The 23,899-nt window shown below is 52.5% G+C and overlaps 1 protein-coding gene across 3 annotated transcripts in view; it reads right to left on the reverse strand.

Annotated features, from left to right (window-relative positions):
• The window catches only part of SORCS2 (sortilin related VPS10 domain containing receptor 2), a 593,679-nt gene that overhangs the window by 64,391 nt on the left and 505,389 nt on the right, over positions 1–23,899 (reverse strand). For all 3 annotated transcript variants that reach the window (XM_055385390.2, XM_019024999.4, XM_055385389.2), the window contains exons 6-9: positions 16,549–16,613; positions 13,714–13,832; positions 10,973–11,062; positions 1,990–2,169 (exon numbers count right to left, since the gene is read on the reverse strand). In XM_055385390.2, the coding sequence (XP_055241365.2) occupies positions 1,990–2,169; positions 10,973–11,062; positions 13,714–13,832; positions 16,549–16,613 (454 nt within the window). The remainder of the gene's footprint in view (positions 1–1,989; positions 2,170–10,972; positions 11,063–13,713; positions 13,833–16,548; positions 16,614–23,899) is intronic.

The following is a 23,899-nucleotide window of genomic DNA, read 5'->3' on the forward strand; positions in this document are numbered from 1 at the left end:
CACCCAGCTGGTGGACGGTGGGTGTCGCCTTTGGACCGGGCCACTGCGAACCTCTTCTGGCTCCTTGCTTCCTCTTGCCTTGATGCCTGTGTGTGTGGCTCTGAGTTCCTTCCTCACCTGGCTAACTCCTGCTCAGCCGCCTCCAGGAAGCACTCCCTGACTCCTGCCCCAGGCTGGCCAACTGCCCCTGTGCTGTGTCTCCAGGCCCCAGCACTCTCAGTCAGAGCCACAGCTGGGAGCCTTCTTCCTGCTTCATGAGGGGTGAATGGTGCGTGTCGTATCCAGCCTGTGTCCCGAGGGCAGGGCCCAGAGCATGGCATGCGGTGGTGCAGGCATCACAGATGCCTGTGGACAGGTTGGCCGTGGAGCCCCACCCCACCCTGTTCTTGGCACCCTTCCCATCCCATCACCACCCACCCACTGCCTTCCGGAGGCAGGTCTGTGCTGGAACTAGTCCCCTCCTAGAGGCTCAGAGGGCAGGGCCTTTGGGACACTAGGGGTGGGGGTGGGTGCTGCCTAGCAGGTGGAGGAGGGCCGCCTGCAGGGGGCTTTTGGCAGTGAGGCTGTATCTGCATCATCTGCTGGGGAGATGAACCCTGACAAATGGGTTATTACTGCAAACAAATGGTTCCATTTGTGATTTTCATGGGGACCACAGTTCTGCTGCTGCTGTCAAGGGAGGGATGAATGCTGAGCCTGCTGCGTCCCACTCACAAGCTTGTCAATGCCACTGCCTGCCCAGGGTCTACTGGCCACCCACGGGACACTCTCCCAGCCTGCGTCAATGGGCCACTAGGGGGTGTCCCCACAGGCAAGAGGAAGGAGCTTGGAGGTGAACAACTGAGAGGGGTCCCAAGAGGAGGGCACCAGGCTCAAAGCAGACAGGCCTGGGCCGGTCCTGGTTTTCCTGCTTACGTCTGGGTCTGCCTGGGCAGGTCATTTGCCTTCTCTGAGCCTCAGTTTTCTGGCCTGTACATGGGTCAAGTAGCCCCCCTCGCTGGCCATGGCATCTCAGGAACAAAGAAGAGGCCTGTGAGCGGCCTGGCCGGGGCGGGGCTGCCGCAGGGATCCAGACGGAAATGGAGCCACATTGGTGCGATGCACGGGGCGTTCTCTGGGGTCAGTGGAGGCTCACGTGGGAGGCCGAGGGGGGACCCAGGAAGGCAGCGAGGAAGGCTCCCATCTGAGCTCAGATGGCGACCCAGGAGGGGAGGCCAGAGCTTCGTAGGTGCTGAGAGAAGTGGCAGGAGGGAGGGTGGAGGGCTGGGTTCCAGGGAGACAGAGCGACAGCGAGCAAGTGCAAGCAAGCGAGTGTGAGAGAGACAGAGACAGAGAGAGAGGCCAACTTCAGACACAGAGAGGGAGAGGAAGGAGGAGATGACAGGGCTGGGGCGGAGAGAGGGAGAGGGAGAGGGAGAGAGGCCAACTTCAGACACAGAGAGGGAGAAGAAGGAGGAGATGACAGGGCTGGGGTGGAGAGAGGGAGAGGGAGAGAGAGAGAAAGGCAGACTTCAGACACACAGAGGGAGAGGAAGGAGGAGACGAAGGGGCTGGGGTAGAGAGAGGGAGGGAGAGAGGGAGAGAGATGAGGCACTCAGAGAGAAGCACTGCCCTCAGGGGCGACCCCAGCCCAGGACGTCTGATGAGGGCTTGTGAGGGAGCTGGCAGAGAACGCTCAGGCTGAACCCAAGTCAGTAAAATGTTATTCCCTCAAAGAATTCCATTCTTCTCATGACAAGAACTTGTACTCGATGATCATTGTATTTCGAATTTCCTCAAGAAGGAAATTCTCTTTCTCTAAAAATACCTACATAATAGCCTCTTGGCCTGCAAAGCCTAAAATATTTGGCTGTTTACAGAAGATGCGTGCAGACCCTTGAGACAGCTATATAGACAGGCAGGAGGGGAGGGGGGAAGGAAGAGGTGGGGTGAGAGGGCAGAGGGCAGGGGGTCGGCGGCAGACCTGGCCCACATCCACCCCGGACCCACCTCCAGGATGTCGATGAGCACGCTCTCCTCCGCCTGCCGTGAGCTGCGCACGTCCTGCAGCACCAGCGCGTAGCGCACGCCCCGTGGGTCCGACTGGTACAGGTTGTAGGTGTCCATCTGGTACCACTCCTGCACCGCCACAAACACCTGACTCTCGTCCGTGCTGATGATCTGCAGATCCTGTGGGGATGTGCAGGGAGCACAGGGTCAGAGCCAGGCTGGGGGCTGCACGAGGGAGGAAGAAGCAGGCTGCACAGGCCGTGAGGGTGCAGAAGACTCCTGGCTCTCCTGGAGCCAGCCTGGCCTAGGTTTGCCTCCTGGCTCGGCTGCTCTGGGCTCTGTGGCCTTGGACAAGTCTCCTCACCTCCTTGGGCCTCCATTTCCCCATCTCTAAAATGGGGATGGCGTTGGGATGCTCTAAGCCGGGTTATGGGAGGGTGGCCTGGGGACACCTCCTCCTCCTGGTCCCACATCAGGCCGTCCATCCATCCGTCCAACAGTGGGGAGGCGGAGTTCTTCCTCTATGCACCCCCAGATGGTTGATTCCAGGGGGTGAGGGCTGGAGCCCCTCCCTCTCCTCCTATCCACAGCCCAGGTGAGTCTCTGCTCCCTCCTTCATTCAAGACACATTTGGGAAGTACCCACTCCATGCCAGAAACTTTCCAGCCACTGGATGCCTAGAAAGGCCCTGAGTGCAGTGGGGAGCCAGGTGTGGCCCTGTCCTCTGCGACCTGCAGGGAGGCACCGTGGGTTCATCCACTCAAGCTTCATTGTCCGGGGACACTATCCCCACCTGTACATGTGCCAGACTTCTTCCCAGTCCCCCTGTGCCGGTCCCTGCCAGCCCTGAGCCCTGGGGGCACAGTCTAGAGGGGGAGGCAGAGAAGGAGCCCCACCAGGACCCTGTAAGCTAGTCTCAGAGGTTAAAGGGCAGCCAGGGCAAAGTCCCCAGCCTCAGTTTCCACTCAGAAGCAGGTGTGTTGGGCAGCTCTGGAGTGGGCTCAGGGCTTCGGGTTCAGTCCCAGGTTTTTAAATTCAGGAAGCAGCCAAAACCCAATAGAATAAAAAGGAAAACTTGGAATACCTCAGTTTCTTGTTTTCTTTTCTTGCCCAGCCAGCAACAAATGCTATGTGGGAGGCAAGAGTAAAAGGGTCCGGACAGGCCCATATTGAAGCCCTAACCAGCTTCCCTCCCACCTCTGTTCCTTTGCCTTCTCTCACTCTGGAGCTTCATCACCCTCTGAGAACACAGTGCCAAGGTCCAGGGGCAGAGGACAGGTGGCAGAGGAGGGCCCGGCTGGCCCCACCTGCGGAGCCGCCCCTCCCAATTACGGTGTGGCTGTGGCTGGGATGCTTGGGGATAGCTCCCTTCGCATGTTCTCATCTGATGGGAGGGCCTAGGGAAGGACTTTTTTCTTTTTTCTGTACAATAACAGATCAAATCCCGATTCTGTCCAGTGGAGCTCAGTTTTCAGTGGAGAATGAGGAAGAAGCTGCCCTGGCAGGTGGCTCAGGGTCGGGCTGGACTCCTGAACGCTGAGGCCCGGCCCCTTCCCCTCACTGCCCTGCCTGTTCCCTGTGCTATGCAGCCCCAAGGGCTGTGCAGAAAAGGAGAGGGTTGCTTTTTTTTTTTTTTTTGAGACAGAGTCTCGCTCTGTCACCCAGGCTGGAGTGCAATGGCGCAATCTCAGCTCACTGCAAGCTCTGCCCCCCGGGTTCACACCATTCTCCTGCCTCAGCCTCCCGAGTAGCTGGGATTACAGGCGCCTGCCACTATGCCCAGCTAATTTTTTGTATTTTTAGTAGAGACGGGGTTTCACCGTGTTAGCCAGGATGGTCTCAATCTCCTAAACTCATGATCCACCTTCCTCCCAAAGTGCTGGGATTACAGGCGTGAGCCACTGCGCCCGGCCGAGTGTTGCTATTTTGCAGCTACCATGCAGCCCACAGGCAGAGAGGACCCCACAGCGGCAGGAGCTGCAGTCCTGTGTCTATGGATCGAAATTCAACACACAGAAATGACTGGCACCGAGACACACAGAACCAGGGAAGGATGATGGGGCAGGGTGCCAGAGCCTGGCCGTCCCCATGCGTGAAGTAGGACCATGGGTGATGCAGAGCCCACGGAGGCATGTGAAGTGCCCGGAGGCAGCAGGCTTGTGGCTGTTCTGCCCTCCTCACCTCAGCTCCCCCTTCCTCCCTGCTCAGCGCCATGGGCCAAAATGCACTCTGTCATCCGGGCGTTGGTCATTCTGCTGCCTGACTAGGGGAAGGTTTGTCCACCATCCTGGGCCGTGGCAGGGAATTAGACCATGCAGTCAGATTGTCAGGGAGGATGTGAGACTCCTGCAGGGGTGGTGGGGGGACTGAGGTTATGGGTGCTTTGAGCTCGGGGGCTTGGCGTCAACCATGTCGTCAGGATTCCGTATTTACAGCAATTGCAGCAAGTCGCATGGTGCCTCCTATGCCCCTGGGTAAATGTTTACATAACCTGGGTAAATGCATCGGGTAAATGTGTTCTACAATCTAGGAAACAAAGAAAAATGCATAAAGTGACTCGAGGTTATGACTGGTGCCCCCTAGGGAGACCTGGCACCAGCGTTTTCAAATGTTTACGTTTGGGCTTTCTCTCAAGTGTGGTGCACATATTTTTTTCATGTGTAGTTTATAGTCTGTCCCTTTACATCACAGGCAGAGCATTTTCTCTGCCATTAAAGTGATCTATACACAGCACTTTTAATGACTGCATGATATTCCATTTTGTGGACAGGCCATATTCCACTGAGCTGCTTCCCTACTGGGAAACCGTCAGCGTTCTCAACATAACTGCGAGATGGTCATGAACATTTCTAGACACAGATCTCTGGCTCTCTGGTTATTTCCATGACATAAACTCCTAAGAAGGGAAATTGCCACATTGCAACATTTTGAAAGCTCTTGTTACCTGCTGTTAATTTGCTGTCCTGAAAATTTACATTAGTTTCTCCCCCACCAGCAGGAGTAGAGGGCACGTATTTCGTTTTATGTATTCCAATATTGAGAATGGTCTTTTAAAAATATTTGCTGATGCGAGTTATAAATAACAGGCAATTTTTGCTTCATGTTGCATTTACTGTCTTCTTTGAGAAAAGGTAGAAGCAGAGAAATTTTGATATTTTTAAATGAAGGATGTAAGACGCATTCAAATATACGTATAGTATATGTGATTGTACATATTTGTATGACCCGGAGAAATACGCAGAAGGAAACACCAACGTTGCCAATATTTGTTATTAGGTAGAATTAGGTTTGCTTGTAAGTAACAGAAACAGGAAAAAGCTCTCTTTATTAGAGAGCTCTAAGAAGCCACATAGGACAATTCCACTAGCATCTCACTGGCTAGATTTTACAAGCATGACCACACGTAGTTACAAAGGAAGCTGGGCAATGCAGTCTCTTAGCTGGGAAGCAACGTACTAGCCAAAGTCTGGGGTTTGTTGAACTAAGACGAAGGGGCAGAATGGATATGAGGGGTATCCAGGACTTTCAACAATACCTCCTTGAGGAATGAGGAAGTGAGACTGTCAGGGAAGGGAGGACTAGACAGGCAAGCAGGTAGAAAGGGTATCTACACATATACATAGTATTGTTTATTATGTTGTATTATAAGGTAAATAGAAGTATTCTTCCATTAGTTGTAGTGAATGCATTTTAAATAAGTGATTTTGGAAAAGTTTAAAAACGTTTTTAATAGACACGACAGAGGAAATTTCTCCATAGATGTTTATATAAAATTCACGAAAGAGTCTAATGAACCAACATCTTCATCAAATTCTTTCAGCACTTTGAATGTATCAGCTCACTGCCTTCTGAACTCCGGGGTTCCTGGTGAGACATCTGTTGATGATCATATTGATTATTGCTTGTATGTAATAAGTCATTTCTCTCTTGCTGCTTTCAAGATTCTCTCTTAAGAGTTTCTGACTTTCTGCCAGGCATGGTGGATCACGGCTGTAGTCCCAGCACTTTGGGAGGCTGAGGCAGGTGGATCACTTGAGGTCAGGAGTTCTAGACCAGCCTGGCCAACATGGTGAAACCCTGTCTCTATTAAAAATACAAAATTAGCTGGGTATGGTGGCAGGCACCTGTAATCCCAACTACTCAGGAGGCTGAGGCAGGAGAATTGCTTGAACCCAGGAGGTGGAGGTTGCAGTGAGCTGAGATTGTACCACTGAACTCCAGCCTGGGTGACAGAGGGAGATTCTATCTCAAAAAAAAAAAAAAAGTTTTTGTCTTTTGGCAGTTTGGTTATGTGTCTTGGTGTGGATCTCTTTGTGTTTATCCTTCTTAGAGTTTGTTGAAATTTTAGATACTTATATTCATGTCCTTCATCAATATAAATTGATGGGGGAGTTTTGGGCCATTATTTCTTCAAATAGTCTCTCTGCCTTTATCTCTCTTCTGTTCCTTCTGGGACTCCCACAATCATATGTTGGTCTGCTTGATGATGTCCAAAAGCTCCCATAGACTGCATTCACTTTCAATCCTTATTCTTTCTGCTCCTCAGCTTGATAATTTTAATTGTCTTATCTTTAAGTTCTCAGATTCCTTCTTCTGCCTTTCAATTCTGCTTTCGAATCCCTCTAGTAAATTTTTCTTTTCAATTATTCTTTTTAGCTCCAGAATTTCTTTTGGTTCCTTTTTATTTTTTCTATCTCTTTATTGCTATTTCCATTTTGTCCATACATCATTTTCTTGTTTTTCTCTATTTTTCCTTTCAGTTCTTTGAGCCTCTGTAAGACACTCATATTAAAGTCTTTGTCTAGTAGATCTGCCATCTGGTCTTTCTCAGGGAAGGTTTATGTTAATTTATTTTTTTTCTTTTGAATGCTCATACTTTCCTGTTTCTTTGTATGCCTCGTAACTTTTTTATGTCGAAAACTGGACAGTTGAGTCTAATGTCCAGTTAGATTGGACATTAATAATATGGTAACTCTGGAAATTAGCTTGTCCCCTTTCCATAGAGCTTGCCATGTTTTGTTCTTATTTTTGATGGTTGTTGGCTATCTCTTTACCAAGAATCAGCCTTACATGTAAGCTTAACATCTTCCTAGGCCTTTTCTGAGCCTCTACTTTTCCCTGGGCATGCCTGGTGATTTTCTAAATTGTCCCATATATACAGCTGCTTTTGAATGTCTGGCTCCCAAAAGGGAAAAGGGGGAAAAATAAAAGAGAGGAAAATAGGCTGTAATCCTTTAAATCTCCTGGAAGCTGTTTCAACTCATGGTGGTTGCAATAATGGCTGCCTGTCTGGGTATCTGCATGTCTGTCATCAGAAGCAGTCAGTAATCAGAGCACAGATCCTCAGTGTTTGGAAGACAAGGTCCTTATGGCACCCCTGCACCCTCCAGCTCCTTCAAGCTCTGTGCATGCTGCTCTAGGGACACACGCACATTTGCCTGCCATGGGGCCGGGGTGGGGGATGGGAAGCCTCTACCAGGCTAAGAGCTGACATTATCCAAACTGACTTTGATATGCCATCCATGCCTTGCCCTGGAAACTGCAAGCTCTCAAATAGACTTGAGAATTCCAAAGCAGTTACACTAGATGGGTTCTGCCAGTGTCGTTGCCTTCCAGGTGGGAAGATGGATTCTGGGGCATCCTGCTCTGCCATCTTACCTGATCCTGATGTCACTTCTTTCTTTATTCATACGGTTTAGAAATTTTATTTTACTTTAAATACATTTATGGCAAATACAGGAATATTTCACTTTAAATTTGCATTTACCCATTCTTGTGAATGCTTTTATATAATTGATAGTTATTTGGATTTTTCTTCTCTTTTGTCTATTTATAGCTTTGGCCTATTGTTTACCTCTGTTAGGGAAACTGAATATTTAAAAAAAATGATGACAAGTAAATAAGCAAAGGATATTGATAAATATAAAAACGGCCCACCCTTTATAGTTTTCACAGACAGGTAAATTAAAACAGCAGGACGGTATCATTTCTACCCTTTAACTTAGAAGGAAAATAGAAAAACATGGCAAAGCTATGTTGAAGCTGATCTATTCCAACTTTGTTGGTGACAGCAGCCCAGCTTGCCCAAGCAACTAAGCTACACAAATATTTATATCCTTTGTTCTGAAGTTGTTCTTCTTAGACTTTAACACGAGAAAATTAAAAAGAAATACCTGCGGGCACACACAGATTCATTGCAGCACTGTTTATAATTATAAAAAAATGGAAACAACCCAAATGTCCAAGCAACAAGAGTCTGGCTTAGCTCAACAAGGTACACTCTCCTCAGTAAAAAGATTCACAGTCATTTAAAGTAGATAGCACGCATCATTCAAGAAACAGTCTCATGCTATAGTGTCCTGTGAACGCAGGCTGGAGACCCAGGACTGCTCATAATTCAGCTACGTAAAAGCCCTTTTGCATATGGCTGAGGAATGCCAGGAGACCAAGAATTGGGGGAGGAGACATTGGGTGGATGAGGTGAGAGGTTTGTGGGTGAGTCCCCTGCTTCAATATCTATGATTTTCATGATGTTAATTAAGCAATTAAAAATATAAAAAGAAAGAGAGAGTTGAGTCTGTGGGAAGAGGAAACAGGCAAGTTACAAATTCACCATAAAACAACAACATCTGATGAGGAAATTCAATTAGCCACTTCTATAAGTTGTTGGTGGGAAACACTGGGCAGGCTGCTGTCCTGACCTGGGTGGAGAGGAAGCAGGCTAGCTGGCTGGCTGGGCAAAGGTCTCAGGAACATGAGATGTGGTATTGAAGACCCCGTAGGGCTCTGGGGGCCCCATTCTCCTGACAGCAGCCCAGCTTGCCCACTTCTTGATGAGGAAGTGACCATCATCTTCAACTGCTGGTCACTGGGTCCTGTGCATGGACCCCTGAGGCAGGACATCGATAGTCACAGCATATGCCACCTGCCCTGGATGGCTCCCTGGTCTGCCCTTGAAACTGAACGACCTGAGGCTGGGTGTGTGTCTGTCACTGCTGTGAGAGTCTCTTGATTCTTTTCAATGACCTCCAATTTCCATGGAAATGCAAGAAGAAGAAAACCAGTGTAAAATGCACACTGTCAAGGGTCCACAGTGGGAGACATGACCTGGTGCTTCCTGCAAATCTCACTGACATCGCATCTGCAGGTCCAGGGAGCAGAGGCCCAGGGAGCCATCGCTCAAGGTCACAGAGGTCATGACTTATAGCCATAGGCTCCTTAGAGCACCCTTGGCAGCAGGCTGACTGCTGGCCCAGCTACCCCAGCCTCCAATGCTAGAGGGGAGCACAGAGTGTCCCTGTATGGGCCTAATTCTGGGCTGTGCACTTTCCTCTCCCCTACACCAGGACAAAGAGCCCAGGACACAGGAGCTTCTAATGCTGTAGCCCCCAAAGGTCGAGGGAAGGCTTCCCAGATGCTGAAAAGGTCCCTCACCTCAGAGGGACAGACACCTACTGCCTTTGCCTGAAATGAAACCATTAGCTTTTAATTTACATACTCAGCCAAGCCTGGAGTTCAGTCTGTTAAGCTCACTCCTTTTCTCCTTTTATTTTTTTCTTGATTTTAAAGAGAAGGTTTTAAAAGGCCTCCTAGACTTTTCCCATTTCTGGCTCAGGAGAGGTCTGAGGGTGCCCACTGCAGAAGCTCCCATGTCCAAGCACTTTACATCAAGCCACAGCCTGGGCTTGGAGGGCCCGGAGCTGCTGGCCCCTCCCACTCCACTCTCACTCTCTACCCCAGGGTCTTAGCTCCTGCTCTGCCCTCCACCCGAACCATTTTCTCCCTTGCTCTTCTTGGAGCTGCCTTGGGGCTTTGGATAAAGAGTCCCTCCCCATCCCAGCCCCAGAGGGGCCTCCATAGCTGCCTGGCCTAAATCAGCCACACAAACAAGCACTCGAGCACACACACACACACATACACACTCATACACACGCCCTCCATCACTGTGTCTCTCCCTCTTGTTCCCTTCTTAGCAGAAACCACAACTTGCAATTATTTTTGCATTTGTCTGTCTACTGGATCTCCTGCCTGTTCCCCGTCTGCAAAGCCCACAGGAGCAGGAACCTGGGGCTTCTGATTCACAGCATGGCCTCCTAGCACACATTCTGGTTTATATTTGGTGCTCGGTAAATAAACGTGGAGGAAGGGAAGGTTCATCTGTTTCTCAACTATGCATGTGGGACAGAGATCTTCAGAATGTGTCATCTCAATGTCCTCATGAGGGAGGTGTGGCATGAGGCTGGGCTGACTCACCTGGACCTCAGTTTGAGATCTGCCTTTGTTTCTAACTAGATGTGTGATCTCAGACAGGTTACTGCCTCTCTGAACTTCCATCACCTCCTCTGTTAGGTGGGAATAATATATTAATAGGGTGGAGAGAGGCCCCAAGGCAGGGGCAGGGGCAGAGTTGGGCAATCCCCAGCTACCCTGGTCCCCCTTCTTTGCCTTCTAAGGCAAGAGAAAGGCATTAGCAATAACTGAGCACCTACTATATGTCAGGCAGCATACTAGGTGGCTGGAATGCAGAGGTGAGTACAGCAGAGATCATCCCCACCCCAGCAATATCAGAGGAGAGCAGGAGATGGACACTGGAGGGAGGGGTCCCTGGCACCCTGGGCACCAGCAAGGAGAAGAGAGGGATGGGACCAGAAAACAGAGGACTGGGCCCGCCTGGGGGGCCTTTAGCAAGTGATAATTCTCCTGAAATACCACATGTGCAAGAGTTCCAGGGAAAGATGAACCAGGCAGAGGGAAGAGCCTGGCAGAGGCCTAGGATGAAGCTGGGCACAGCTGAGTCTGGAAGGGCTGGGTGGGCTGGAATGGAGGGTGTGAGGGGTGAGCAGCTGGACGAAGCCTGGCCACACTGTTCTTGTCCATCCTGACCTGGGACCGCCAAGCACCTGTGTGTGAGTCCTGTTGCCCCATGAGTCAGGATAAGCTTAGGGTCTGGCCACAGGGCCAGGCAGAATGGGGAGCACCTTACCTTTGGCAATGCATACTTCGGCAGCTTCATCAGGACAAATTCATTTCGACGATAAGAGACATAGTATTTTGTCCGGTTTGCTGATGTTGCCTAACCGGGGGAAGAAACACATTTTTGAGAGGCTTGATTCCCTCTCCAGCCACAGTCTCATGAATGAAAAACTACATGTTATATTCAGCAAGTGAAAATGCCCTTTTACTTTGTTTCTACCTGTTCTGCTTGAAATGAACAGACTCCTATTCATCCTTCAAAGCCCCAAATTAACACCCCTCCTCTGGGAAGTCGTCTTCTGCTTCCTTCAGTCAGAACTAACTTCTTTCCCCATGCTCTCTCAGCACCTTGCTGCTCTGCATCCAACTTATGGAACAAGGTGGAGAATGTTCCGATGGAGAAGGAGACAGGCCAAAGACGTGCTCATTACCAAAGGTGATCACTGAACCTTGAGGCATGACAAACAAAGCGGGCACCATCTCGAGTGCTTTTCCCGGGCAGCTCATTTGACCTCATAACAATCAACCCCATGAACTGTGGCCATGGGCATCTGTTCCCAGAGACAGAAAGGCCCGTCAGGACAGGACTGTGGCAGCTCTCTGATTCCTGAGGCCACATATCCTCACTGCCACAGAACAGGAGGTGCAGCTTCCTGAGCCACCAGCACCGCCACCTTGTTGGTGGTGAGGTGGGGCTGGAAGGGCTGAGGTTTCTCCCATCCCAGCACAGGCTCCCGGATCCTCTGAGGACCAGGGTGGGAGGAGGGAGGAAGGGAGAGGGCAGGGGAGGCCTGGGCTGGGGTAGGGAGAGCTTTCCTCTGCAGTTGTTGAGAATGATGGAAACCAGGATAGAAACTGGATGGAGTCGGTGGCCCCCACCTTCTCCTGCCGCTCACAAACAATGTCGCGAGCACCGACACCAGACAAGCTAAGTCTGTGACCTTGTGCAGAACGAGATCACCCTGCGATCGGGTCTGAACACAGACCAGACGTGAATGTCGTTCAAACCCCCAAGATGCCCAGACACCCACCCTGGCTGAGATGAGCGAGGGCTGCTGCTTTACTGCCCGGCTCCCGCCTCCCCCTGAGTCTCCTGCCTCCCCTGAATCGCCCCTCTTTAGAGAAGATTGATTGAGACGCCCAATCCTAGCAGGACCTCACCTCCTCACATCCCTCAATCCAGAGTCACACCCGGTTTCCTCGCAAGCCCCCCAAATCACCTCCTGCAGCCCACACCTGACAATCAGGCCCTCCTAACCTCTCTGAGATGCCCAGGTTCCCCAGGGCATGTGTTCCCTCTTGCTGCACTGAGTGATAACCCAGCCTGCTCGGCCATAGGTGAGCTCTGGGGGTCTTAGGCTGCAGGGCTTTGACAGGCGAGCCTGTCTAATGTTTAGAAACCACTCAACATGGGAGATGGTTGCCCAGAGAGCTGACACTGTCTTTGCTCTGGTACTTAGTGGACATCTGCAGAAATGCAATGCTAGGAGCTGGGAAAGCAGGTGGGGGGTTCAGACCTAGAGCCCAGCCTCAGCTTGCCTGAGTCAGGAGTAGGGACAAAAGGAGTAAATGGTACAGAATGACACAGTGGGGGCTGGACTGTGATGGAGGAAGGCACAGGGCTGGGGGTCCTCAGAGGAGGCACCAGTGAGCCTGAAGTGGAGGCAGAAGTCAGGGAAGACTTCCTGGAGGAGGAAGTGCATGATTGAGCCTTTGAGAAGGAGCAGGAATCAGCCAGTGGAGAAGCAAGGCACAGCACAGGGAACAGTATGAGCAAATGCATGGACTGAGGATCAAAAGCCAGGGGCTGGGGCTCAGCAGAGAGCAGTGGAGACTGGGCAGGGCTGGAGGTTAGGGCCAGTGGCAGCAGCAGCCTCCTGTCTGGCCTGCTTTAACAGTGGGGGATGGGATGCCCACGGCCTGCCCTAGCGCCTAACTCCATGGTGGCCCTTGGCACACACTGAGTGTAGAGTGGGGAGCTGGGGTGACCAAGTGTGGCTGAGACATGGGAAGGAGGAGGCTGGGAAGCACAGAGGCCCTTCTGGGGAGAGGGCACCCAGCAGCTGCCCTCAAGGGGCTTCCTTGGGGGGAACTTTGGATTTGTTTTACAGGGTGCCAGAGGGCAGAACAGAACCCAGTGGATGGGAGTCCGATGACGCAGACTCTGTCTCAGGGCCAGAAGAAACAGGCCAGTGACTGGGGCTACTCAGCAGAGGGCTAGGCTGTTTCGAGAGGGCTGAGCTCCCCATCCATGAAGGTGAAGAAAAGCTGGATGGATTGCTTGTGTGCTAGAGTTTCTGAATTAGCTGGGACCACATGGCTGCTGAGGGTGGGCCCACTTGTGACCTGAGGGCACAGGCAGCAGGGTTCTGGTCACAGGGCTGTGGATAGCCGGTGCCTGGTGGCCAAGAGCCGGGACCAGAAGCAGTCCTGGTCAGTTCCAAAGTCACTGATAAAGCCAAATGGGACTAAATGGGCTTAGGTTTCGGGACCCTGAGTGGCTGGGAGGTTTGTGGTGGCCAGAAGGGAGGTGGAGCCTCAGTGTCCCTGAGCCACAGTTCTGGGCTTGCGGGGGCTTCTGTGGATGGCTGCAGCCACCGCCACGGTCAGAAACCGTGACCTGCGAAGTACACTTGAGAGTGAAATGCCCGTTTTATTGCCTCTTTTCTGAGCGATTCCATTTTTGCCGCGAACGGGTCATCCACCACGTCACCTGTTGCCAATTTCCAAAAGCCCCAGAAGCAACCTTACCTTAAAGAAGATGTAATCGTCCTGCACGGTCAGAGACCCGTGGTCAATGGGGCCTGCGAACGGGGCTGTCAGCATCTTCTCGGAGCAATTGTGGATTGGGCAGGTGATGTACCGAAAATCTACAGGAGAGAGGCACCGACCCAGGCGGTCAGACTCCAGCCGGAGCCAGAGACAGCCCGAGACATGTGCTGGACTCCATCCTCCTCCAGTACTACTGTGGTGTGGCTTCGTGGGCTTGAATTCTAAAGGCCACTGTGATGACACCTGCGGCTGAGGGTGTCATCCTCGCTCACTGTGGGCCACCTGCACTCTGACACGAGCTCCTTCAACCCTCAGGAAGGTGTTCGTGCTACTCTGGAGCCTGCCATCCCCTGCAGGAGGGGTCAGCACAGGCGACGATGGGTACCTCGCCACACCCAGACATGCACGGCCCCCACACCCTCCTGAAGTCTCTCACACCTAAGCAGGGATGGGGGCGGGCGGAGCTCAAGGGTTCTTTTCCCCCAGATTTTAAGCAAATGCTTCTACCCTTTTCCAAATATTTATGGTTGAGCAATATTGAATGCATGCTTTGTCAGGGAGCTGCTAATTTAAAGTTCTTCTGTTTCCCCGGGGCAAATTTATGTGGAGGGGCTGGATCCTGGAGGCCTCAGGAAGCTCTGCATTCCAGCTTGTGAGCCAGGAGGAAGATTTATCCAAAGGGACCAAGGGAAGGGTGCCTCCTCCTCCTCCTCTTCCTCCTCTTCCTTTTCCTCCTCCTCCTGCCCCCGGCCCTGGGTGACCCGGCAGCATGGAGAATGGTTAAGGGAAGATGTTTAGGAATCAGAAAGGCCCGCCCCTAAGCTCAGCCTCAGGTTTCTGCACTGAACAATGGGGTGGGCCCACCTGCCCGGGCTGTTCAGAGGAGGCAGAAGGCAGTGTACACAGAGCGTACGTGGGCAGCAGCACCAGGCCACTGCCAAGCCCTCCTGAGCCACACCCATGTTCCCTTGAAACTCACTGGTGTGCCCGGCACTCAACACTGAACCACTGAACTTCCTGCAATGGGGCTGCCTGGCTGGAGATGCAGTGAAATGACTAGCTCAGGGGCAGGATCAGTCAACAATCTACTGACTGACTGACTGACTCACTCACTCACTCATTCACTCACTCACTCACTCACTCAATCACTCACTCACTCACTCATTCACTCACTCACTTATTCACTCTTCACTCACTCATTCACTCACTCATTCACTCTTCACTCACTCACTCATTCACTCATCACTCAATCGTTCACTTTCAATTACTCACTCACTTATTCACCCACTCACTCATTCTCTCATTCACTCACTCATTCACTCACTCACTCATTCATCCACTCTTTCACTCACTCAATCATTCCTTCACTCACACACCTATTCACTCATTCACCCACTCACTCATCCACTCACTCACTCACCTATTCATTCATTCATTCCCTCAATCACTCACTCATTCATCCATCTCACCATGGTCAGGCTCTCAGTGTTCCAGGCCTAGAGCCAACACAACAGACCAGGGCCACCTCTCAGGCTGATGGGTTGTGCGCTGGGTATAGTAGCCCTGATGATAGTGCTTGCCAATTTCTGTGGTATAAACACCCCCACATGGCCATGCAGGAGCCACCTAGATGAAATTGGTGAATATGGAGTTGAAAAGAGCTGTGGACAGTGGGTGCTCATGAGCCAGGGCCAGCTGAAGCTCTGGAAAGGGCAGACAGCTAACCCCGACAACGTGGTGTGATGCGGACAGTGAGTCTTTCTCTCTGTAGCACATGTTATTTTGCAATGTTTTGCCCAGTAGGCTACTCAGGGGCAACTCTGGCATCTGGCTAGGTGCTTATTCATTCAGCAGCCTTACTAGGGACGCAGGTGATCAGTAGCCCCCACTGGTACTCAAGGAGTTCCAGGCCCTGGAGAGTGCAGAGCTGGGATGGTGGAGCCCAGCAGAGGTGGCTGGCAGGGTGCCTGAGATCAAAGGTAAGAAATTCAAAAAGGGAGGAGCATTCCCAGCAGGGGTGGTGAGAGGTGCACCAGCCAGGACCTTGTGACCCCAGGCAAACCTGGACTGCCCCTGAGCTGTTGCCCTGGTTATCAACACAGAACAGTAATAGCGCTGGCCCCGCCTGCCCAAGTGTGGCAGGGTGGGGGTGGGGGAGGGGTGAGGGGTAGGGTGGAGAGCCACACCTAGCAACTGACCCTGCCCCCGAAAGCTTGGCCATGATGACCCCGCGTTGAGGACTCTGCATTCACTTATTTCATATCACTATCCAGCCTGGGGTGACTGGCCTCGGGCCCCGAGGTTGGCCAGTGGCACGGCTGGGAGCTGACACCGGCATTTCTGCTTTAATGGGGACACATCCTGGCTCAGGTGATCCTGCACAGAGGATGTCTCTGCAGGGACTCAGCTGCTCTGCCCTCCTCAGAGCACCCTCCTGTCACACAGCATGTACGTCCCTGGGCAGGAAGTTGGCTGGGTCCGGTGTGCAGGCCGGTGCCCCCACCCCCGCCCCCCACCTCCACACTTAGCACATGCCAGGGGCGGGGGGCTGAGTGAGTGGGAAACACTCAATGCTCAGGAGCCAGAACAAATCGTCCTCTTAATAGACTTTCCCACTGGAGTGGAGCTCCTTGACTTCAACTCCTCCCCAGCTGGAAAACAAGCACATTTAAAATCATGCCACATCGAGACGCAGTGAGGCCGGCTGTGTAGGGCCAGCCACTGGGGACAAGCGACTGAACACAGGCGCGGCCGAGCTGTGTCGGGTGCGAGGTGACTCAGGGATACCCGGTGCCTGTGCACTGCTCGGCTTACCTCCACCGAGGTCCTGGGCTTCCACGTGGACCAAGTCAGGGTCAGCGTCCACCCCAGACACAGACCTGGAAAAGAAGATCTGAGGCTGGGGTCGGGAATGGAGTCACCATGCCCGTCCCCCAGCAGCTCCCCACACCCCCTGCAGCCACGTGGCCTCCCTGGTTCTGAAGCCGCCCTTGCTCTGTGGGTCCGGAGGGCATCACCTCCCCGGGACCCCACCTGCTCCTGAGGTGCTTGGAGTCTCTGCGTTTTCCTTGAGTGAGCTGAGGGGGTTTGAGTCTCTGCGTCTTCCTTGCGTGAGCTGAGGGGGTTGGGTTTCTTCCTGCCATGGGAGTGTTTGTAAAAGACTTTCTTCTTCATAAAAGACTTTCACGTTGCTTTTTCATTTTTGTTTGTTTTGTTTTATTTTGATCATCTAAAATGACTACAGGAGGCAGGCAGGCCTGGGACTCCCATCCTATCCTAATTTTATAAATATGTAAACTGTGGCTCAGAGAAGCAAAATGACTCTCCCAGAGCCATACAGTGCTAAGGGCTGACCTGGGATTCAAGCCAGGCTCACCTGAGCTGTTGCTCCGTCTCCTGCTCCCCATGACCTGGTCAAGTGTGGCCTTGGGAAGATTCCTCTCTCAGCCATCAGCCCTCCCCCTGGTGCTGCCTCCAGGGACTTGCCTGAATCCTTTCGTGAGGTGGCGAAAGCTCCAGCAAGAGGAATGCACCCCCTACCCCATCACTCGACAGTTTGCACCAGGCTGTCCCCACACATGGGCCTGGACTGTGCACTGTGAGGCAGGTGCCTTCATCTGCATTCACAGGTGACCCCACTAGGGCCAGAACGGGTCTGTGACTTGCCTGAGGCAACATGGCTCAGACCAGGGCAGTCTCAGGCTCCTGCCAAGGTCTGCTGGATCCCAAAATGCATGCTCTCCTCAGACCCCACACACTGCCCTGCTCACAACCAAGGCCTTCTCCTAATACCACGAGTCTAGATGTCCCATCTGTTATGGGACTCTGCCTCCTTTGGGGGTGGTCCCAGCTTCAGAGAAGCCGTGAAGGAAATGCAGGAGTTTTGCCAAGTGGCTGAGTTCCATAGATATCTCTAAGAGCCCAGTGGGACAAACCTACTGTGTCCAAGGCCCGCTGCAGGCCCTGGGGACAGAGATAAAGGAGACACTGCAGCTGCCCTGTGGGCTCCTGGGTCAGGACACTCAGGCTGGGGCTGTGGTTCTCCCCACTCCACCCTCAAACCATCCACACCTCATCCCTGTCCGACTCCTCTCCCCGTTTCATTGCCCTGCTGGGCGAAGTCTTTAACTGGGCAGGAGGAGAGAGAGGAAGCTTCTGTCTTGAGAGGCAAAAGCCAAGTCCTGAGTCTGTGCTGCACACAGCATGTCACTTGAACTCACTTACTAGCTCCATTTGGTGGCAGGTGCTCAGGTACAGGGAATGTCCTAGGTGCTCTAGTTGCCTTATCGTACTTATCTTGAATGATCCCGAATGGCTTGATTATACCCATTTTACAGACGAGGAAACCAAGGCCCAGACAGGTGAAAACAGATCAAAGCTCATAAAGCTAATAGAGCAAGATCCACTACCCAGGTTCTGCCATTTCCAAAGCAACATCTTTTCATCACACAGGTTGCTTCCTAGCTATGCACAGCATTGCGTACCAAATAATGCAGGGAAGGGATAGTGGTGTGGGGGAGGAGTACAGCTGCCCCACCCTCAGTCCAGGGTCTCAGCTGGAGTCTACACGTGCCCTGGCCCCTTTGTCCAAGGCTCTTCCCTGTACTCTCACAGACTGCCCACCTGCATGGGGCTGGCTGGAGGTGGAAAGCCTCGCTTGCCCTCTTGGGACACTCTCTCCTGGCTTTTCCAGTAATTACTCTGGCACCAATTCTGCCTTGAATTTATGCAGTACTCGTCCTCTCAGTGCTGCAGAGCCAGCAATGACAGGGCAAAGGCTGCTGCTCAGGGTTGGCAAGTCTGAAAGCCTCACCTTTGAGGGACATCCACCCATCCATTCACCACCTGGCTCACAGGGGTTCTGTGAAGGGCCAAGCCTATGAAGCACCTGGAATGAGGCCTGAGACGGGACAGAAGACATGTCCTAGGGTCACAGCTTCATACGCTGGTCCTCCAGGGAAGGCAGGGATGGAGTCCAATTTTGGTGTCATATTCAATATATACCCAGTGTTGGGTCCGGCTCCCAGGAGGGGAGTGCGGATTTTTTTTTTTTTTTTAATGTAAGGAACCTTAGTGAGGACCTGGTCCAGGGTTTCTCAAACCAAGCACCGCATCCCATCTCCCAGATTTCACCATCTCCATGTGCCCACTGAACTGTCATCTACCTGCCACTTTCTTCACACTGAAAACTTCCACCTGCTTTAGCCTTCTGTGAAGCAAGACTCCCTGGGAACTCCTGGATTTGGTGGCTGGTCATGTTTGTTATCACACACATTCCAACAAATATGACTGTTAAAGCCGCTTATCCATTTAGCACACCAGTGCCTCTCATGGACACTGCCAAGAGCAAACTGAGCCTCAAGATGAGGGAGTCACTTCCTGGTATCAGTGGCCACTCAGCGCTGGGGGCAGGAGCACCCACATAGCCTGCTTGCAAGTGGTTGAGATGTCTCAGGCACAGTGCCCAGTCCCCCATGGCCTCTCCCCACCACTGACAGTTTCCCACCCAGACTTGGCCCCGTTCGGTTCCCAACCTTCCTCCCAACCTGCCTGGCACCAGGATCCCCATTTGCCTCACCTTCTCCAGGGACCAGGTCCACCCAAGTGGCCCCAGGTGGACAGGGGAAATCCATAAATGGGTTTGAGTGGCACAGACCCCACATATGTGCCATGTGGCGGGAGCCAGCTGGGACTCCCCTGTAGTCTATCGAGATTTCAAACACAGGGGCACCAGCATCAATCATTTTGACCCTAGTTAAAGAGCTCTCCCTTTCAAGGTGGAGTGTTGATTTCGGCTTTTGTGAATAGACCATTTGTAAGCTCCTTGGAAAGGAGGTCTCAGGCCTGACATTGCTCTCTCCTGAATACAGACAGGCATTGTTCCCTTCAGCAGCAGGCCCTCCAGCAGCAATATAGAATTTTAGCCTCATGATCCATCATCTGTGAAGCGGGGCAATGACACCTGCGGCACAGGCTCCCTCTGCCCTCACTCATTCATTCACTCACTCACCCAATCACAGACTCACTCACTCACCCACTCACTCAGTCACTCACTCACTCGTTCTCTCAGTCACTCATTCACTTACTCAGTCACAGAGTCACTTATTCATTTAACCACTCAGTCAATCACAGACTCACTCACTCACCCACTCACTCACTCACTCAGTCACTCAATCACCGACTCACTCACTTACCCACTCGCTCATTCACTCACTCAGTCACTCACTCAATCACAGACTCACTGACTCACCCGCTCACTCATTCGCTCAGTCACTCAATCACAGACTCACTCACTCACCCACTCACTCATTCACTCGCTCAATCACAGACTTACTCACCCACTCACTCGTTCACTCGCTCACTCGTTCTCTCAGTCACTCATTCACTTACTCAGTCACAGACGCACTTATTCATTTAACCACTCAGTCAATCACAGACTCACTCACTCACCCACTCACTCACTCACTCAGTCACTCAATCACCGACTCACTCACTTACCCACTCGCTTATTCACTCACTCACTCAGTCACTCATTTGCTCAATCAGACTCACTCATTCACTCAGTCACAGACTCACTCAGCCACTCAGCCACTCATTCACTCAATCACAGACTCACTCAGTCACTCATTCACTAATCACTCGCCCACTCACTCGGTCACTTATTCACTCACTCAACCATAGACTCACTCATTCACTCACTCAGTCACAGACACACTCACTCAGCCACTCAGCCACTCATTCACTCAATCACAGACTCACTCACTCACTCATTCACTAATCACTCGTCCACTCACTCGGTCACTTATTCACTCACTCAACCATAGACTCACTCATTCACTCACTCACTCATTCACTCAGTGACTCACTCACTCATTCACTTACTCATTCACTCACTCACTTACTCATTCACTCACTCATTCACTCAGTCACAGACTCACTCACCCACTCACTCATTCACTCACTCACTCACTCATTCACTCACCCAGTCACAGACTCACTCAGCCACTCACTCACTCATTCACTCACAGTCACAGACTCACTCACTCAGCTACTCACTCATTCACTCAATCACAGACTCAGTCACTCATTCCCTAATTACTCATTCACTCAGTCACTCATTCACTGACTAACTCATTCAGTGACTCACTCACCCACTCACTCATTTATTCATTCAGTCACTTGCTCACTCATTCATTCACTCATTCATTCTTTCACTCAATCACACACTCAGCTATTTACTCATTCATTTACTCATTCATTCATTCACTCACCTACTCATTTATTCACTCATTTATTACCTAACTCACCACTCAGTCATTCACTCATTCATTCCCTCACTCAATCACACACTCAGTTATTTACTCATCCATTTACTCACTCAGTTGTTACTCATTCACTCATTCACTCACTCACCTACTCATTCACTCATTTATTCACTCATTCATTCATTACCTAACTCATCACTCACTCAGCCATTTCCTCATTCATTTCCTGAGTCACTCACCCTACAAATTCATTTATTTACCATGTTTGTTCCTTTAGTCTCTTGCTCTGAGCACTTCCCACAGCCATTTCTCAGTGTACTGGCGAAGGCCCTGGGCTAGACACCGGTGTACAGGTGGCCTGAGGCCTGGTGCCTGCTCCAGGCCCCTCAGTCATAGGTTTTAAAGACTCTGTTAGACCGTATTTATAACAACTCAGATAGAGCCCCACTCCCCGCAGGAAATGGCAAGCCTGACACACAGGACTTCTTGCTTGTTGAGGTCTCCACTGCTTAGAAATGGCAGGCCTGTGAGCTGGCTGGGGGCAGGCGGCCCTCAGGGAGTGAGTGTTTTGGGGAGGTGGGAACTGACTTTCACCCCATTTGTGCTGAGGGCAGCTCCAGTGCAAATGGTTCTGTTAAGCCCAGAAAGGTGTGATAATCAAGGCTGTAGTGGGGAGACCTCCACCTCTTCCTTCTATGGACAGAGGCCCTGCCGCCCCCATGCCCTGCACCAGGGCCAGGCCCGGAGCTAATGGAGAGGAAGGCTGAGGCTTTCCCTGGGTGAGCATGGGGCTGAGCAAGGAGGCAGATGCAGGGACACCCGGTGAAGCCCAGGCGGCCAGACCACCCAGCAGAGTGGGCAAGGGCCCTGGCCACAGCCAGAGTTGGACCGAGTCTCAGGGCTACAGCTTGGGGGCAGCAGGACTTAGAATGTGGGCCCGAGCCTATCCAAGCCTCAGTTCCCTCCTGTGACATGAGACCTAGAATGCGTGCCCGAGCCTCAGTTCTTCCCTGTGACATGAGGGAGACCCGCATGGGCTGCTGTGGGGATGCCGTGGAATGGTGCACTCAGAGCCTCCATGCGCTGCCCAGCGGACACTTAGTATTCAAAGCAGGGTGGCTGCGGGGCAGCTGCTGTTATGATTCTGTTCTGGGGCGTGGAGACACTGAGGGCAGGGTGGGGGGCGGGTACCCGAGGCCCTGCCCAGGAGGCAGCAGGTATCAGGGCACCTGGGGCTGCTCCCTCTCGCTTGCAGGCCACTCTAATGAGCTTGCTTGCTGTGTAGCTTCAGAAAACGTTAATGAGTCTGAGCTTCAGACAGAACACGGGGCTTTGTCAATTCCCGCTGTCAGTTCGAGGACAAAGAGCTCCTTGGAAATGCTGTCAAAACAGCATTATTCACCGCTTACAAGGGGAGGGGAGGCATCCCCACCGCTGTCACCACGCTCCAGGAGAGATCCCAGGGCCGGGGCCGTGGTGGTCAGCGTCTGCTGTGATTCCCTCGAATAACAGCAGGGAAACTTGGGGGAGGAAACAATTTGATTTGCCTGAGATAATAACACGTTTGAATTATCGCCAATTTCCCTCTGGGCGCTGTGGGTCGGTTTCTTTCTCTGGCTGGAGAGCTGTCCATGAGCCCGGCCTGGCCTGGGAGTGAACAGAGCTCTGCCAATCCCCCAGAGCGACCTGGCTCAGAAATCGCACCTCCTGGCTCTGCTCCCCACCTCTGTGAGCGCTCAGGCCCAGGCAGGGCAGCTCTGGTTCCTGACAGTTGACAGCAATGACAAGGCCAGTGATGGATGGCTGTGCTCCGGTTTCCGAGGGAGGAACCGGGCCCTCCCGTGGGCAATCCGCAGACAGACGGCCGTCGCCTCTCCCCATGAGCCAATGGCGTGTACACCAGCAGTCGGCATTCCAGAGGAAAAAGCCTTCCTTCAGCCTGTGGGGTGGCCAGGACGCCAGTCTCCTGCCACGGTCAGCGTGACATTACAAAGGGCCCTTGCCCACTCTGCAGCTGCCAACTTGAACCTCTTAATAATTTTGTTTTTAATTGGGGCTTTGGAAGGGAAGGCTGAGGGGGCAAGAGAGTGTGTGTAGGGCAGATAGCCCGGGCTCCCCCTCCAGCCCTGCACCCTCGGGACGGGTAGGAAGCCCTTTCCGTGTGTTTTTCTGTTGGGGAGACCGGGCTGTGGCCTGCGCAGGAGGCCCGTGCAATGGTCTGTTCCACACGTGGGATAAGAAAGAGAAAGGCTAGCACTGTGTGTGTGTGTGTGTGTGTGTGTGTGTGTGTGTGTGTGTGTACACACGCAAGAAAGAGGAATGCCATGGAATCAGCACATCAAGGAGCGGTGCAACATGAAAGGCAGTGTGACCAGAAGGACGGGATATGGCCCCAGCAGGAGAGAGGCAGGCCCGAGTTCTGAACGGCTGCACTGGCTCCTGGCCCCATGCTGCTGCCTAAGACCCTGGGCAAGCCCTCATCCCCCACAGCCCTCGTGGATGCATCCCACAGACATTTCTCAAGGAAAGCCGAGTGCCCCCCATGCAGTGAGGCTGGGGTGCTGCCCAGGGGGCACACTGAGAGGCTCCCCTGAGGATGCACTCGAGTGGCTGGTACCCACCATCTGAACACTGAGGCCATCAGTGGCCCTCTGCCTGGGACAGGAGCCTCCTTTCTCGGGTGTGGCTCCTCAGGAGGCCGGGGTGGCGGCTTGTCTGGGGTACAACCCCAAATTTATCCTGCTCATTGGCACCCAGCAGGGGCTGGGAAGGGTGACAGGCTGAGCAATGGAAGGGGGGCCCAGGTGTGGATAAGCAGGAGAGCAGGGCTGAGGCAGGCCGGGTCAGCACCCACGGGGTCTGTTAGTCAGGGGCTGAGTCAGGGCCTGGGTCAGGCAGGG

Source organism: Gorilla gorilla, chromosome 3, assembly GCF_029281585.2.
Source record: "Gorilla gorilla gorilla isolate KB3781 chromosome 3, NHGRI_mGorGor1-v2.1_pri, whole genome shotgun sequence".
Lineage (NCBI taxonomy): Eukaryota > Metazoa > Chordata > Mammalia > Primates > Hominidae > Gorilla > Gorilla gorilla.